Here is an 18,879-nt window from a genome sequence, read left to right on the forward strand (position 1 = left end):
TTTTCTAGATATGCAGGCATCCTCATCAGACTTTGAACATCATAGAGAGAAAATCTGTCTTACGACCCAATTGCATTCTCTAGTAAAGAAGCAAACATAATGCATGGCTCATATACAAAACCAAGGACATTTTAAAAAATCTATTCACTAGCTTTGACATTGAGTCCAAAGATAATCAATAACAAGGTCTGTGGCAGTTGAAATACTGAACAATATACTGATGTAATCTTTTTCTTAACCATACTTTTCTAAGATTTCTTGAAATGCCCACGTTATCAATTATGTAAATGCCAGTCGTTCAGAATCCCAAGAGATTGGCTGTACATGTTATAAAAATATCATGTTTATGATAGATAAAAGTAAGTATTGCATATTTTCTACATTTGTAGTTTAATGTGGATACGTTTTTAATACCTTGAATTAATATTATTGTACTATGTGATTTTACTTTTATCAGGTATTTCAGTCTTCCTAAAGTTACTATAATTGAGTTTGTTTGATAATGTACCTTTACATTAGTACGAGACTTGATAGTTTGCAAAATATGAGGTTCATAATAGAGATGGAGAGTAGAGTTACTACCTGGCAGGGAGGATAAGAAGAAAGTGAAATATAGAAAAGTGATTTAATCTCACTACTGCAGTTTTGTAAAATATAATTTGTTTTTCCCCTAGCACAGCAGAGTTTCATGTTGGTAACAAGCTACTGAATTAATAAATCCATTGCAACTATTGAGATTTTTCCTTTAATAACATAACGAATGCTGAGCATTAAGAAAAGGAAAGGCGTTCTTTGCACAGAAGTTACCTCTAGCAGATCTACATCCCTATGCATAGGAACAATACCAACATCGTACCGTGAACAATATCAATGTGAAAGTAATTTGTGCATCTCAATTAGAATACTGTATTTTCTACGCAAAAGCACTCTGTTTCATGGAACACATTTGCTTATTTTCCAATTGGAAAGACATTTAGGGGTCTATTTTGTTACCATTACATGTGCTTAACTCCAATTACAGTTAATGGGAGTCGTGTGTCTATAGTCACAGTAGCCTCTGAACTATTTTAACATTATTGCTTTCCATTACCATCCTCGTTAAAATAACTTTCATCTCTTCTACCAACCTGAACTACCACAGTAATCTAGGTTTCTGTTTTCTTTGCACGGATTTATTTGCATGTAATGAAGGATACAGATGACACAACATGACCTGTTTCTAGTTTGCACATTATAATGTCATTGAGATTAGAATAGGTCTAGAACTATTTAATTGCTAAGTGGAGGTAATCGATTGGCTTCTAGACAAGTACCCATTGGGTTTGTTTATCTAGCTGTGTTATTTTTAAGTTGTTTTGGGATTATGGCATGTAGAGTTCTAAAATGTGTCCTAAAAAATACATAGTTTAAATGAAAATATAAGTAATGGAGGTTTAACTCCACCAGATATTAAAACATCTCATGAGGCTGAAATAATGAAATCAGGAGCTACTGGCACAAAAATATGGAATAATCTCAATGACAATGGAACAGAAACCCTAGTATAGCAATTTATATTTCATAAAGGAGTTAACATGAATCATTATAGAAATTCATGATTATTCAACAAATAGTGCAGGAACAGCCCATCTCCTCTTTGTAAGAAAAAAAGAAACAAACTGGTGTGGAAACTTACCTGACATTGTACAACAAAATGAATTATAGATAATTTAAATAGTTACATGTAAAAAAAAAAAAAACAAGTTAAACCTTAAAGAGCAAGAACTCATAGAGTTGATTGTTTGTCACATGTCTCTGGCTAGAGAAGGACTTTCTAAGCTTAAAAACAAAGAAACAAATCACAGTGTAAAAGATTGATAGATTTAGTTTCATAAAAACAGCAAAAAATGAAACCATATATTCCTAAAAACCTACAACACAAAATAAATAACAATCAACAAGCAATCAACAAACTAAGGAAAATATTTCTAATAAATATTTCAATTGTTTAGTATCCCTAATATGTACCATTTAAAATAAAAACAAAAGCAGAAACCTAAGATCCCAATAGATAAATGGGCAAAAGACATGATCAGTATAGAAAGGAAGACATATGAAACGTTCCACCTAATTAGTATTTGAATAAATGCAAAAAGAATGAATCAGATGCAATTTTTTCACTTTTTATATTAGCACATTTTTAAAAAGATTAATACCTAACAAAGAGATAAGATACACAAATTCATATACTGCCAATTGGATTTAAATTAATACAACTATTCTGGAATACATTTGGACTTACTTTTGCATACCCTAACAATGCCACTTCTACATATGGCATATGTAAAGATGTAACTGTCATGTTCCAGAAGTTTAATGACATGGAAAATTTCTACAATACAATATTAAATGAAAAGGTAGAACACCAAACTGCATATGTAGTTTGAGCTCAGTATATATATATATACATACACATACACAAAAGACACTATTCTGGTCACAGTGAGGAGAAAGAATCTGGTCAACTAGTAGAGCAATTGGCTGTCCCCCACAAAGAGATTAGGCTCAAGCCTAATTTGGCTGCCACCTTGCAGTCATTTCTGGTGAGTAAAAAACTATATCCAAGTCAGGATTTCTAAAATCACAGAGAAAAGCATAAATAAAACCATTTTGGACACAAGGGGGAAAAAATGTAAGTCCATATGAGATGATTTCAGTATAACAGTCCAAAATAAATCATCTTTCTCTCATCAGTGCTTGGGATGCAAATAGCTACTCCATGGACATTTTTGGAAGCAACATAAAAAGTTTTCTTGGTTTCCTTAGCCTAAGCTGCAATAGACCCAGACCTCCACTTGCTCTCTTTGCTAGAAACAATGCCTGACCACTGATGGTAAATCTGCCACATCGTCACTTTCAAAGGGCTTTGGAGAAAGCAAAGCTCATTGTAAATTACAGAGGGTTTCTTTTACTTTGTTTTCTAGCCTACTAATTGGCATTAAAATGGGATATTTTGTAACACTATGTATATAAGGGTCATAGACTTCGTTTATGTTATCCTGCTGTGAGGGACTAGTATATAATGTTAGGTCGACACTGGTATCTCTACATGCCTATGAAGCACCATAGGGAAAGAAACAGCCTTCCCCTAGGCAACAACAGATGGACGCCTAACCTTGTGGGGAATGAATAATGGACGTGGCCCTTTTATAACAATTTTTTTCAATCCCAAGTTTACCTCCTCATGCCATATTCAAGATACAGCCTTGTACTTTTGGCACTCGCTGTGTTAGAGGATTGTTTGCACACTCCCAGGTTACATAATGCAGCTTGAGTCCTCCAGTCTATCTCATGTCACATTGTGTTTAAGCTTTATCTGTATTGTGCTTATTCCCCAGTTATTTCACTTGACAAAGTCTTCAGTAAGAAGGAAATTAATGATGTAGATTTAGGTGTGGATCTGAAACTTTGTGACATCCAGGTATTTTGTGGATGATGTGCTTTGTACATAGTTGCTGAATAAATGATTGCATGAATGAATTCTGAAGCAGTACTATAATGGGTTTAGTCCATTTACTGCAGGACTCAGTTAGGAAGGTTTTGAGATGAATGCCAGATCAATTTATGCTTAGAAAAGGCATAAAGCTTCTTACTCATATGACAGCAGGGAAAGCCTTGACATCTGTTTGAGCTGGTTAACCTGATATTCAGAAGCTGCAGAACCATGTTTAAGCTGGGCCATGGTTTTATATTCCTTTTTAGTGAAAGATTTGAATATTACTTTTGTTTTGGCCACGCTTTCTCCATAGGATGCACATTTTCTTTTCTTTCTTTCTTTCTTTCTTTCTTCCTTTCTTTTTCTCTCTTTCTTTCTTTCTTTCTCTTTCTTTCTTTCTTTTCTCTTTCTTCCTTTTTCTTTTCTTTTTCTTTTTTCTTTTTTGAGACAGAGTTTCACTCTTGTTGCCCAGGCTGGCAATGGCACGATTTCTGCTCACTACAACCTCTGCCTCCCAGGTTTAAGTGATTCTCCTGCCTCAGCCTCCCGAGTAGCTGGGATTATAGGCATGCGCCACCATGCCCGGCTAATTTTGTATTTTTAGTAGAGATGGGGTTTCTCCATGTTGGTCAGGCTGGTCTCAAACTCCCGACCTCAGGTGATCTGCCCGCCTCGGCCACCCAAAGTGCTGGGATTACAGGCGTGAGCCACCGCGCCTGACCCAGGATGCACATTTTCATATAACTATGTTCCTGTCTTCAACCTTATGCTTTAACCAGGTCACTCTTCATAGTATCAGAATCTATTCACCTTCACATGGGGGCACATTTCAAAGCCTTTGATGAACAAAAAGAATCTGTTAGCGCATGCATAGCCGGCTCTGGTAGATTTGGAAGGTCCATTTTGGGATTGATTTCTCAGGCTTATTGCTGCATTAAGCCTCAAGTTTACAAACATTAGAATCCCTTAATGAATTCTTAGACCATAATGTGTTAGTCTATGAATTAAGAAAAATGAAGCAGATGAAGAATATGGCAAATCATGTTACCCCATCCTCCAATCAAGCGTGTTTTTCTGTATTTCATTGCACAATGTCCCCAACAAGCATATATACACAGACAGACCCTCCTCTTCCATTTTTCTCTCTTTGGTTTCCAAAAAGATAACAGGCAGATTGGAAGGGATACCACTACTTGTTAACAAAGCCCTCCATATAATCTCAGGTAAATACATGTGTTGTCAACTATTGACTTTTTGAAGGAGAAGCCTGTATTTTTTTCACCTAAACTATACTAGTATTAGGAGAATGAGACTAGTTAGAAAAGTGAATTGGATTCAGGCTGGGTCTCATGGAGCTCTCAGATCATATCACATGAGCACCCAGTTTCTCCACCTGTTTCCAAAGAGGACATACAATCATGGCCACTATCACCCAAATTAATGTATCACCTCTGGCAGCAATCATATCTAACATTTGTCCTTTCCTCATAAATGTGATGCCAACTATGAGTCCTGACCTTATGAGGGCCAGGCCACTGCTTTTTCCCCATTTGTTTTTAATACTATAAATATAAAAGTTGTATTTCAAACAACTGAGTGATTTTCAATCTCTGCTTAAAAAACATGACTCCAAACATGGAAGTCGTCATCATTAGATTGCTAGCCACTAGAATGTGAAGATAAATGAAATCAAATTTACACACACACACAAACACGCAGAGTATAAGAGTATATATATATATGTATACATATTTGTTGGTTTTTAAACTAAATTAGTTTTAACATAAATACAGAGAGTTGGAAATAAAAGATCCAGATCAGCCATTGCTGCTATTGTTTCTAATGATATTTTTTTCATAAACATTGTAGGTTGACATTGTGAAAATGTAAGTGGCAACTTTTACAGAATTGCTTCTTATAATTATCTCATTAATATTGGGACAAATTAGGCATCCAGAGAGGTGTGGGAGGTGGAGGCAAAGAAGGAAAGGAGAAAGGAATAAAGGGAGGGAGAAAATCTAGAATAATTCTGTTTTGTGCATGTCAAAAGCTGGATTTAGGCCCTGAACTCAATGTTTATCCTGCCTTGCAAAACCTTCCATGTCTTTTCGTCAGTTTGTTTTGACCCGAAACTTTGTTTTCTCACACCAGATGACACCAGTAAGTTGCAGGTTGATGTGAAGCTTTACATCCCATCATTTATTGCTGCAAAGCTGGGTTTTTGGATGTGGTACTTGTCTTGGACCCAGTGGGTAGTGAGTGATGGTGTGGGGTGCCAGTAGCATTACTGAAGTGAAGTGTGGATGCCTGTTGACCTTAGTGTGTAGGACCACCAAGGCACAAGACTTTTCTCAAGTCAGCATGATCCTCTGGGAATGCTACCGTCATTCTCACGTCTGGTAGCTTTAACACCGAATACTTTCATGCTAGCAATGCAGTGGTAACCATTGTATTGTAATCTCATTTTTAAATGTTTTCTAAGAAGTAGAAAACCAATCTGTATGCAAACCAGTGACATCTAAGTAATAAGTCCTTTATTCAGGAATGTTATCTTCACACTTTTAGCTGAATTGTGATCCATATCTCAAACTAAATAATGGATTTTTTGATGGTATCTTCAAAAGGATACCCAAATAATCCATCACTCAGATATATCTCTGAGTAGAGAAAATGCCTCTTTCTTTCTCACCTCTCAGTGATATTATTGCATCATGAAGCACTCAGTATGCTTTAAGTTTATGGCTGGTTGGCTCAGGACACTCATACCGTGGTGTTAATGAGGCTGGGGTCATGGAGGCCCGTTAGCTTTGCTCTGTTTGCTGACCACAGACTACCGGGAAATCAGTCAAGAGATGCTAGCACAGACAAGAAAGGCACCATGGCAAAACCTCAGTAGTTCTCAGTTTTTCCTCCCCATACAACAGGCAGGATGTGTTAGTTGGGCGTCACCATCTCAAGGAGGAAATGAGTAGCAGCTTGGGAGGCCCCAACCTTCAACTCTGAACAAAGCAGGCCTGACATTTAGGCATTAACTTTGCATTATAATCCCCCATCATACCATTGATTTGCTGTGTAACCTTCATCACTAAAGCAGAGATAATAGGATAGAATGAAATGGGCTTACCTCCCGGGGATGTTGTGTGAATTAGCAAATTAACGAGTGTAAAGTGTTAGCATTTATGTAAGTGCTGGTGGTTGTCATTATTTCTAGGGACCTAGTCTCATTCTAAATAGAGAATCTAAGTATATTATGCTTTTGTCAGAAAGGGATTTTCACCCACATCAATTGCATTTAAGCTGAGCATAAAACAGAGGTGATAATAACATAGTAGTGATCATTGCAATGCAGAGCTGTAAACCTTTTCCCTATTAAAGCTAGAACTATTTTCAGCAACTTTCAATGCTTTTAAACTTTGTTTTCCAAGTTTTGTTATCTCTATAATAATTATTCTTCCTGTGATGGGTGGTGGGAATGGGACCTGGAATAGGTCCTATTCATTATTCATTCCCATGATGACTATATAATATATTGAATTTTTTTACATCATACAATCAAGCAAATTTGGTAGCTAGTGTGATTGCCACATATTGCAATCATTGTAAAAAATAAAAACTCTTTTCTGCTCTGCCTATGCTGGTGTCCTCTAGAGGTAGCCAACATACAGATTGAAAACTCATGGGGAATTGAAGTGCTTTCCAACAAAAGGCGCTGTATATAGATCTTTTCAATTTAACATCTTTACCAAAGAATTTTGTTGTTGCCTGCTATTTCCAAGGGGACTGTGCTTGAGAGAATGCTTCCATTTCTTTTATCACTCTGACTTCGCTTACCAAGAAAAGTCATTTATTGCTGATTGCAGAACTCTTGAACTCAGCCGGGCAGCTGCCGCATGAACTCTTCAGATCTGAGTTCCTTGTTACTTATTTACATTTTCATTTGAAGTGATTTTTCAGGACTATTTGAAAACCTTTCTCAACCTAACATCATGTAATAGCAAAGATCTAAAACTTACCATGCTTTTGGTCCTTTTTCTGTTTGTCTTACAGATAACAGACGAGTACCTTTGGAAAGGTCACGCTCTCGCCACAATGGAGCTATCTCATCTAAGTGATTCCTGATGCCAAAGAATATGAAAATATTTAAGTAAAAACAAAATGATGCATTTTGAGAAGAACAAAGTGTGCACTCAGCGGCTGGAAAGGAAATAAGTACACTTCTGCAAAGATCAAGATAAGCTGGATGAAGTAGTGTGCATTTGTAATACTATTGCAAGACTCCTCCCACAATTATTCTAATCTGAACACAGTTGTCAGGATTACAAAATGTGTTCCATTTTAGTGTAAAGATGTGTATCATTTGTAATTGTGTGTGACCTGACTGTGATGATGGAAGTGTAAGAAATTGAAGAGTTCTAAGGCTTTCAAAAACATTCAGTCAAAAATTTAAAATCTTAAATGTGTAAGTCACCCCCACCAAAAACAAAAGAGAAGAAAAAGAATAGAAAGAATTATCCAGTGTCAGCTTCCAATCCCTAGTACATATATAATAGAAAAGGGCCAAGAAAAATATGCATCTTGATTTGGAGAGAGGCTAATATTATGCACACTGTAAGAGAAGCCATTTTGGAAATTCACGAAAGTACTGCTCCACCCCAGTTGAGTTATTTAGAATCTTATCTCAAGTGAAAGCTGATGGATTCATCTGCTTTGGCTGAAATTAAACTTATCATTAGTCTAGCTAGCATTTCAGCATGATATTGCAAGCACTTCTCATTGCTAAAAATAAACCAAAGTTTAACCGAATCAGTTAGGGAAAGTGATTTAAACTTTATTTAAAGAGGTATTTTCTAATTATGCACAGATATCTACTTTATACAAATACTTTATATGGCTATTTTTGAGAAAACCCTCACATTTTAATGTTTATGCTAGGGATGAACCTGAAAATTCTATTACCTTTATTTAGATTTCAAAGGCAAATATTGATTCCTATGCTCTGTGGTTTATTTCTTTTTTCTATTGCTTCTTTCTCCCTTGAGTCCCTTGAAGGCAGGGAATAGACTTCTAGAAAACCTGAGAGGAAAAAGAATTCTTTTTACAGGAGGCAGCAGAAAACTGTCTGAAAGGTCAATTGTTTTATCTCCCTTTCCACTCTCTTTCCAATTTCACTTTGGTGGTCTGAAGAAGAAAAAGAAATTTTATGTATGTATGTGTAAATATGTGTATATATTTATATCTCTTGCTACAATAATTCCAACTAAGTGAACTTCTCAATTATCATCATACTTACTTACCTTATATTAACAAATTAAGATGATGCTGCCAAAACAAGTCTAGCAGGGAAAACAGGTTCTACATTTTTCTTAAATAAATTAGGGAGTAAAAGTTATACTTAACTTGTCTATTATTTTAAAATATGCATTGAAATAATGTGGTATAACTTCTCTGGAGTGCAATTTTAAGTCTAATTCATGCAGATGATTGTGATTATTGTAAGAAATTTCTTACATGTATATTTCTTATGTAGAAAATACTGTTTCTACTCATTCAAAGCACATTGTAGATATTCAGAGAGAAGAACAAATGGCTGGCTTGGCAAATCCCCATCTGAGATAAAGTAAACAAGTGACCAGCAGCTCACAGATTCCTTTATATAGATGTATAATGATTCAAACTGCTGCCTTTGCCTCCAGTGCATCCTTACTTAGGTATTATACTTTAAAAAGCTCTGAAGCTGCTACAATAGAAAAATCAAAAAGGGTAACAGTATCTGAAATTTTACAGTCCTATCCGAGCTGAAAACACACATACACAAACGCACACACATGCACACACACATTTAAGGGACATATCAGTAACACTGTTTTCTAACAACAACAAAAGTCTAGGTTCTAATTTATGTAAATACCTAGTATGTGTATTTTTGACTTTACAAAGTCTTTCTTTTCTGAAATCTTCGTGGTATGGCTTTTTTAATTCTTTTGACAGCTTATCAGTCTGTAGGAGAATGATTTTGAAATGTTAACCCTGACTAAAATTTGGGAGCATATGCCTTGCTATATTATCAAGCTGGTCAAGGTAGAAATACTGATATGTATCACCTTTTCCAGATACAAACTTGCCTTATTTTCTAGTTTGTGAACAAGAATGAATGAAGTACTATTATTGATAACTTATATATTTTTATTTAGAGCAATCCCACATGCTTTTCACAAACATTAAAAAACCTTTCAGGGTCTTTCATGAAGTTCCAATAGTTGAGTTAAAAGGTTTGTTTCTCAGATTTGTAATGGTCCTGCTCTAGCCATTTGCAGTTTTGTTTTAGATTGGAAAGTATCACCAAAAAAAGTATATAGTGACATTTTTAGTATGAAACCAAATTACACTAAGGTCTTTTGTTGGCCATATTACTGCCACACATGAGAAGCACCATTTATGCAGATTTTCTTCAGAATATTTTTAAAAGGTACAGAATCCTTAAAATATTAACTAATTGCATCCATCTCCTTTGGCTGCTGTAACAAATTACCACCAATATGATGGCTTAACACAACAGAAACTTATTTGCTTACATTTTTGAAGGGCAGCAAAGCCATGCTCCCTCCAGAGGCTCTAGAGGAGAATCTTTCCTTGCCACGTCCACCTTTTGGTGGCTATTGGCATTTTTTGGCTTATGGCCACATTTCTCTTTCTGCTGTGTCTTCACATCACCCTCCTCTGTACACCTAATCTGCCTCTGCCTCTGTTTAATAAGGATCCTTATGATGACTTTTAGGGACTACCCAGATTACTCCAGGATAATCTCCTCACCTCATGAGTCTTAACTTAATTACATCTGCAAGGCCCCCTTTTCCAAATAAGATGAATTCATGGTTTTGGGGATTAGGATGTGGCTATGTCTTTTAGGAAGCCACTCTTAGCCCACCGGAGTCTGCCCTTTGGCCCAAAATTTATGTCTGTCTCATGTGTAAAAGACATTCATCCCATCCTAACATTCCCAAAAGTCTCAACCCATTATCAATCCTAAGTCCAGAATTTCATTCAAATATCATCGGTTCAAAAGTTCCAAAGCTTATCATTTAGATCATCTAAATCAGGTATGAGTGAAACTCTGGGTATGGTCTTTCCTGAGGCCAAATTCCTCTTCCTCTGAGAACCAGTGAAACAGAAAAGTTAATCTGCTTTCAAATTACAATGGTGGGAACAGGCATAGGATAACGGTTACAGACATTTCTGTTTCAAAAAGGAGAGAATGGAAATTGGAATGGAGTCTCCTGTCCCAATCATTTTCAAAATCTAGCCAGGCAAATTTCTGTTATATTTCAAGGCCTGGCAGTAATCCTCTTTCTCAGGGCTCCACCCTTTGGGCCTATAGCTCTTCTTTCTTGGACTATGGATTGGGCCTCTGCCTCTGTGCCTATGGGTTGCACTTCTTCCTCTGTTCCCACACTTGGGCCTCTGCCTCTGTACCTGCAGCTCTGCTCTCGGGATGGTGCTTCCTTTATCTTGAAGGGTGGCACATGTTTGCAGCTGAGAAGTTTTATCAACGGGTTTCCTACCTGTAGAATTTTGGCAGTCTCACAATCTTCTTTCATTTTTTTCTGTCTCTGTCCCTTTTGGGCCCAGTTGGAAGTGTTTCTGATGATGGTATAACATTCTCAAAAATCTTGTGGGTCTTCTATGTATGTCACATTGATTCACACATTCAGAAAAGAGGGTCCTCACAGATTTTTCCTGAATAACCCCATCTCTATTCTTGGCTTCTGTGGAAACAGTCAAATAAATCCACAAGTTAATGCCTAACCTCTTCAGCACTAGCCAAAGGTTGTCAAGACACACCCTTGGGCTTATCTACAGAGCACACTTTTCTAACAGTGAATCTCCTAATTTTAGCATCTTTTTTTTTTACAATCATTCAGATTGTGAATTCAGGCTCAGAATTTACCCAGTCATCAGGTACTGATTCCTTGTCCACTTATATAGTTCTTTTCTCTTTAAAAAAAATTTTTTTTTAATGTATTAGGGATGAGGTCTCACTCTGTCACCCAGGCTGCAGTGTAGTGGTGCAAACATAGCTCACTGTAACCTCAAACTCCCAGGCTCAAGGGATCCTCCTGCATCAGCCTTCCAAGTAGCTGGGTCTACAGGTGCATGCCACCATGCCTGGCTAATTTTTTGCATTTTTTGTAGAGACTTGATCTTGCTATGTTGTCCAGGCTGCTCTCGAACTCCTAGCCTCAAGCAATCCACCCATCTTGGCCTCCTAAAGTGCCGGATTACAGGTGTAAGCCACCATGCCCAGCCTGTTTTGTCAATGTATCTGTTTTCTGTCTTATTTTACTATAAGCACTAAGAAGAAACTAAGCTATACCTCTAACACTAGACTTGAAAATTTCCTCAGCTAAACATCCAAGTTCACCATTTATTCAACTTTTCACACTACTGTAGTAGACAATTTAGATAAACTTTTTGCCACTATATGACAAGGATTCCCTTTCTTCCATTTTCCGATAAAATCTTCATTTCCTTCTAAACCATCACTAGAAATGCTTTTAACATTCACACTACTACCATCTGGTTAAGGCAATCTAGTTTTTTCTATCACACCCACCAAAATTCTTCTAGTCTCTACCCATTATCCAATTCCAAAGCCTTTTTCACATTTTAAGACATTTGTTACAGAAGTACCCAATCCGTCCCAGTTCCACAATCTGTATTAGATTCCCATGGCTGCTGTAACAAATTACCCTCTAGCCCAGTGGCTTAAAACAATAGAAATTTATTATCTTGTTGTTTTGGAGGCCAAAAGTCCAAAATCGAGGGGTTGGCAGGGCTGAACGTCTTCTGGAGACTCTAGGGGAAACACTCTTCCCGTGTCTTCCAGTTTCTTGTGGCTGCCATCATTCCTTGGTTTGTGACTGCATCTCCCTCTCCTCTGTCTTCACATCACTTCCCCTCTGTATATATAATCTACCTCTGCCTCTCTCTTATAAGGACACTTGTGATGGGACTTAGGGCCCATCCAGATTACCCATGATAATTCCCTTATTCCAAGATTCTTAATTATACCTGAAAGGACCTTTTTTCCAAATAAGGTACTATCACAGGTTCCAGGGAGTAGGATATTGAATATCTTTTTTGGGGAGGGGGTACCATGCAGCTCACTACACTATTCATTGCACACAAATGAATTTTTCACTTTTTAAGATGCATTCTTGGTGCTCAAACCAAATCAAAGTTTGTCTCTAAAAGCTATTGTCTGCACAGGCTGCTGCATGCTTTGTTGTTAAATGGATGGACAGGCTATTCTAAATTTTGGTTGATACTTTTGCCACTATGGGCAATTAACTTGAAAAAAATAATCGATCCCAACTCTGTGCTCTGATGTACCTCTTCTGCCCCTTTTATGACACCTTTGACCAAATGCCTTCTATGGTTCACAGTGCAGGCACAAAACTACCTCTGATACAGAAGGGTTCTTTACAAGCTTATTTTAAATACCGTGAATCCCTCACCTAAAGGGAGAGGTGAAAGCAAAGACTGCTTTGAATGGGTATTGAGGGAGATTGTGTCCATACCAAGCCACCCTGAAGAAGTATTTCACTTGCAGTAGAACTGTGGATTTGTGCTGTCATTTCACCTTGGAATAAACACCTATCTCTAAGCAGGACCAAGAATGACTTGCAATCTATATGTAATGGCTACTTACTTATTCAATAAAGTTAAGATATACGTTAAATGTTGTGCTGCCTATGATAATTAAGATTAAAGACAAGTGAAAAGGCATGAACTATCAGGGGGAGAAGCTTCAACCAAACAGAAGTGCAGGAGTGCTTTTGTATGCGCCTGGTCCGGTAGAGATCATGGGATCATATTAAAAACATACTTGTAGGAATCATAAGGTTTTCTTCAGCACTGCTTGCCAGAGTAGTGGAGATATGGTACAACTGAAAAGTTTAGAAACATCAGAAGGGTGATTTACATGCTCCAGAGAAACTGTTTCAACAGAAAAGGTTTTGGTTTTGTTTTGTTTTTTGTTTTGTTTTGGTATTGAGTATAGAATTAAGCAAGTGGGCTTCAAATGCTTAGAAGGGTAAAAATCTGGAATGAGTAATAAAAGGACTGTAGATTATTATTTTCTGTAGAGCCTTCAATAGAATAGCTCATCATGGGTGGGGTGACTTGAAGATGAAGGTCTGGACAACGTAATAACCAGGTCTATAAATAATACAATCAGAAACATTTGTTTCCAAGGCAAACCAAAGACCATTGTTTCCCTTGGAATGGTTTACATCAGGAATCAACTACATTGGCTTTTTCTCCCCCATGAGACCCAAATAGGCAAATTCCTTAATAGGAAGTCTGAAAACGTTAGTATCCACAACTAGGAGAATTTGAGCTTAAGGCCAAGAGCTCAAAGGAAAAATGGAAATCCCGAAATTAATATACATGCAATGCATGTAACATGCTATATAGTTTTGATGATTTATAATAAAAAGAAAGCTATAGCCAAATATCTCATTTACAGACTGAATTTATTTAGATGTCTAGAGTCCCAGTGGCCACAAATAAAATATTATTACAGTTAGTGTCCATTTCAGGAAAAACAACTTGCAAATATATGAATTATGCAAATCATAACTTTGTTCCTAGTTCTTGGAGATGAGCCAGAGTTCAATCTTTAGCCATGATGACCTTATATCTTCGATAATAGCAGTTCAGCTAATATTTTCACCTATATCTTGGCTAATTGAGGTTCAGCCATCACCTTTTGATGTTTATGAGCAAAGTGTAAACACTATTATCCTATTATTTGACATAATAATAAATAATATAAAACCCCTCGACTTCTCTACTTTGTTAAAGTCTGCCCCCACCCCCACTCCCCAGTGGGGCTGTTCTAATCACTGAGTGTCCATTTGATGCAAGCTGCTTTTTCAGGACACAATTATGAATTAAACATAGCTCCTGGCTTCAAGATCTCACAGCTTAGTGGGAGATGGGATATGTACAAACAGAGTTGTAATCCAAGGTGGAAAGAAACTGATTGATGTTGAAACTGATATAAGGCCTGTGGAGGTTCAGAAAAAGCAAGAATTTAGTTTTAGAGAGGTGGGGTGGTTATTGGGTGGGAAGCTGGTATCTGTGTAGATTTTGTGGAGTGGCTGGCATTTAAACTGAAATTTAAGAGGTAAGTAGATTTGGATCTGTGACACTGTCATTCAGTCAGTATTTACTGAGCACCTATTGTGTGCCACACACAATGCTAGGCTCTGAGACTATGACAGTGAACCAGCTAGACGTGGTTCAAGATTCATGGAACTGACATCTTTTTGAAGAGGGAGGGAGGGAAGGCATGAGCCGAGGTATAAACTTGGAACCTTGGTGCATATGCAGAGAATATTGAACAATTCTGTTTGACTAGAGCGCAAGGTCCATGAAACACAGCAGTGGATGTGTGGTTTGGGCTTCTTGATTCAGTACAGGATAGGGAAATATTGAGGGGTTTTGAGCAAAGAAATTATTTGGAGCACTGAAGGAAGATGACTCTAGAAGCTCTATGTAGGAAAGGTAGAGTGGGGAGAGGCCACAGAAGGCCAACTTTGTTGGAGGTTACTGCAGTAATACTTATGAGAAATGAGGCCCCAAACTGGGGTAGCAGTTGTCAGTGGCACCACAGATACGCACAGCTGCAGCTCTGAGGCTTGCTATGATCCTTTTTTTTTTTTTTTTTTTTTTTTTGAGATGGAGTCTCGCTCTGTCGCCAGGCTGGAGTGCAGTTGCACGATCTCAGCCCACTGCAACCTCCACCTCCCGGGTTCAAGCAATTCTCCTGTCTCAGCCTCCCGAATAGCTGGGACTAGAGGCGCATGCCGCCACACCTGGCTAATTATTATTGTTTTTGTATTTTAGTAGAGACGGAGTTTCACCATGTTGCCCAGGCTGGTCTCGAACTCCTGAGCTCAGGCAATCCGCCCACCTCGGCCTCCCAAAGTGCTAGGATTACAGGTGTGAGCCACGGTGCCCGGCCGCTATGATCCTATTATCTGTACTGTTGCATGGCTCATGCAAGCCTTGTAAGCAAGTAGCATCAAATCATAGAGACATGAAGCAGACAGGAGAACATGATTTCTGCACAACTTATTCAGTAATATTATAGTGATTATGGTAATAAGAGCAAGGGTAAGATCTCTAGGTTGCTTTCTCTTCCTTTCCTTTCCTTCCCCACCCCCTTTCAGTTCCCTTCCCTTTTCTTCCCTTTTCTTTTCTTTTCCTTTCTCTTCCTTTTTTTAAAACAACACTGAAAGCCAAAACATTGAATGGCTGTTCAAAGAAACAAAAAACTGACAAAAGACTGAGTGGACATTAAAATATACCGATTCAGCTTTGGTTTCATACCGTCAGGAAAGAAAGATATTTAGATAAAGTATAATTTATGGGGAAAGCTTCAATTAGTTCATAGCTAGGCCTTCTTAAGTGTCTCGTTAATATTTTAAGCTGTACATTTAAGAGGTTCTTGAACAATTATTATTTTCCAAAAGAACAGCAGATTCTCTGTTTTACTATGGTCCCAGTAATCTCTTAGACTTTCAAACTGTGTCCAAGTCTATTCCCTTTATGCTAAATGTCTTTCTACTCAAATAACTCTAAGACTTCCCTCCTAGGACATTCAGATGCCGGGTCATGTGACACTGAATGGCTTTATTTTGGCTAATATTGTGTTATTCCAGAATGAGGCCTGTTTTATGAATCTGCTCTATCTCCTTCCACCCCAAATACCTTGTGTTGCCATCTCTCCATTTTCCTACAAAAACTCAAATATCACAATGGGAATTAAATTGAAAATACGTAAGTACTATGAATTTTCTTGTTGAACAAGTCTCGGAAACCTATGGCATATAATAGCACAGTGGCCTCGACTTTTGGACAAAAATCGAGTAATGGAGTGCTTTATCTGGCTGAACAACTGGTAGCACTTAATGGTGGTGCTTGAGGGAAAGAGGGAGGGGAAATGAAAGGGGTCATGTACTAAGGCCCCTAGCAGAATTCAGTATAACGATAAAAATGAAAACGTCTTCCAGATGTCAATGACTTTTTTACTTCAGAGCATCTGTGATAACAAAGCTGACTTGCTATGACCTTACATCTTGTAGTACTTTGTATTATTGTAAAGACTTCACTTTTGACATCCATTATCCATCATCACATTTCCTCTCAGTCTACAAACATCTTTAAGGTTCCACCATACTATTAAACAACAACCTTCAAGCTGTGACTCTTCTTCAAGGCTACCAATGACCCACCTAACTGCCAAATCCTACGAATGCTTCTGAATCCTCATCCCACTTATTTTCTCTCATGTCTTCCACCAAGTGTACCTAGCCCTGTCTTCCCCTACCTCTCAGAAAACTCATTCCCCTTTATCAGTGGTTGTCTTCAAATGACCCCTAAATATAGGCATTCTTTTATTTTATTTCACTAGGTTTTGGGAGAGCAGGTGATGTTTGGTTACATGGGTAAGTTCTTTAGTGGTGATTTCTGAGATTTTGGTGCACGCATCACCCGAGCATTGTACACTGTACCCAATTTGTAGTCCTTTATTCCTCACCCTCCCCCCACCCTTCGCCCCAAATCTTCAAAGTCTATTATATCATTCTTATGAATAGGCATTATTGTTAGTTGCCTTCATTTGTGTTCTCTTCACCTTTCAGGGTCATCTTAGCCATATCCACAGCTTCAAGAATTTCTTTCATGGAGATGACTCTGAGATCTCTCCTGGACCCCAAAACCACCTTCCCACCGAAAAGGATAGCTCACACACTAAACTCCGTATATTCCCAACCAAATATGTTCTTCTCCAGCAAACTTATTTTTCCATCCAGGTCACCTGTCTCAGTATTGGCATTAGCCTTTTCCCAATTTCTATAGCTAGAAACTCTGGAAGCATTTTGTATTATTCCCTCTCCCCTAATATCCAGCCAGGCACAGAAGTTGCTCTCCCTGTTTCAGTCTCTTACCTCTTCAACCCATTCTTCACACTCTAGAGAGAGCATCCTAAAATGCCTTTCTTGGCCCACTTCAAAAATCTTTGATTGTTCTCCCTAATTAATGAAACCAGTGCAGCCTTCAAAGGTCTCAGGAGCAGACCCAAACATAACTTTGACGCCTCTTCTACCTCATTCCTTAAGCCATGCTACACAGGATTTATCATTGGAAAATGCCAATACTAAACATATGATTACGTCACTGACTGTGCATATACCTTCATGCCATTATACACACATGCACTTTGCTCTGACTGTTATGGCCTCACTGCCCAGCCTCACCCTTTTTCTCCTATCAATCCTTCAAGGACCAATGCTGCCTTTCTGAAGCCTTTCTTAATTTTTCTTCCCCCATTAAAATAAATTGTGTTATCTATGCTCCCACAGCAATTTGTTCATACCTCTATTCTGGCCTTTATTTCATTCTGCCTTCTACTACAGTTGTCTGTGTCCTTGACTAAAGTGTAAGTTCCTTGATGGCAGTGACGGTCTCATTCATCTCTGGGTCTTTACACAAAGCAATTGCTCAATGAATTAATGTGTAGTGTCAACTCTCAGGGAATTAAACAAATGAAAAGGAATGTTTGCTACAGGTAATGGAAAATCATAGCTAATTTCCTCATCCAGGTGAGAACACAGCCTTCATCACTGTCCTGGGAACTGAGGACCTGCCTAAGGTCAGCATTAAGGACAAACTCCCCGAACTGTGTTTAGCTGGAAGTTGACTTTAGAGGAGTACTTTCAGGAGGTGAGGAAGGATTGAAGACAAGTAGGAAGTTTTTTTCCTCCAAGGTCAAGCTTTTAACAAGTGTCTGCAATGTACACTGAGGGATTTGGCTGTACTCCAATTATGCTAATATGTTTTATATATGGGCCTCCAGCATCCAGGAGCCACCTCCCTCAACAATTTAATAAGTGTAAATATCAAGGCAGAGTTGTAAATGTGGAACTTATTTGTAATGTACCAACCTTGTTATTATCAAATGTCACAGGGTATAAGTCATGGCAATTATGCTGCCTGCTTTTTATTACATTTATTTTACTTTTTAAAAGTGCAGTATATCCTCATAAGCTTCTCCTATTCTGCCCTACCTAAGGAACCTAGTGTGCCTGTGTGTTCTGGAGTCACAGAAGGCAGAAAATTGAGAGTCACAGGATTAATGGGCATCCCTAGTAAGAAAGCGACCTCGTGAATCATTGACTCCACTCACTGACACCATACCTCTACATTAGGCTTCACTGTGTATTTCAACAATTCAAGTTGTGAGACCTTGTGAGTTTCTCCATACAAGACATTTCATGATGTAAAGCACAGAATTGTTCCTTCCTCCAGCTTCCTACCATCTGAGTGTGCAGATG

At 37.9% G+C, this 18,879-nt stretch overlaps 2 protein-coding genes across 4 annotated transcripts in view; one reads left to right on the forward strand and one right to left on the reverse strand.

Moving 5' to 3' along the window:
• Positions 1 to 13,214, forward strand: part of DIAPH2 (diaphanous related formin 2) — a 914,723-nt gene extending 901,509 nt beyond the window's left edge. For all 3 annotated transcript variants that reach the window (XM_063703105.1, XM_063703101.1, XM_055376802.2), the window contains one exon: positions 7,523 to 13,214. In XM_063703105.1, coding sequence (XP_063559175.1) covers positions 7,523 to 7,587 — 65 coding nt within the window. In that variant the 3' untranslated portion in view covers positions 7,588 to 13,214. The remainder of the gene's footprint in view (positions 1 to 7,522) is intronic.
• The window catches only part of LOC129529827 (early lymphoid activation gene protein-like), a 39,681-nt gene continuing 31,854 nt past the window's right edge, over positions 11,053 to 18,879 (reverse strand). The window contains 1 exon segment of the mRNA XM_055375814.1: positions 11,053 to 11,238. Within this exon segment, the coding sequence (XP_055231789.1) occupies positions 11,054 to 11,238 (185 nt within the window). The 3' untranslated portion in view covers position 11,053.

The sequence above is a fragment of the Gorilla gorilla genome, chromosome X, assembly GCF_029281585.2.
Source record: "Gorilla gorilla gorilla isolate KB3781 chromosome X, NHGRI_mGorGor1-v2.1_pri, whole genome shotgun sequence".
NCBI lineage: Eukaryota > Metazoa > Chordata > Mammalia > Primates > Hominidae > Gorilla > Gorilla gorilla.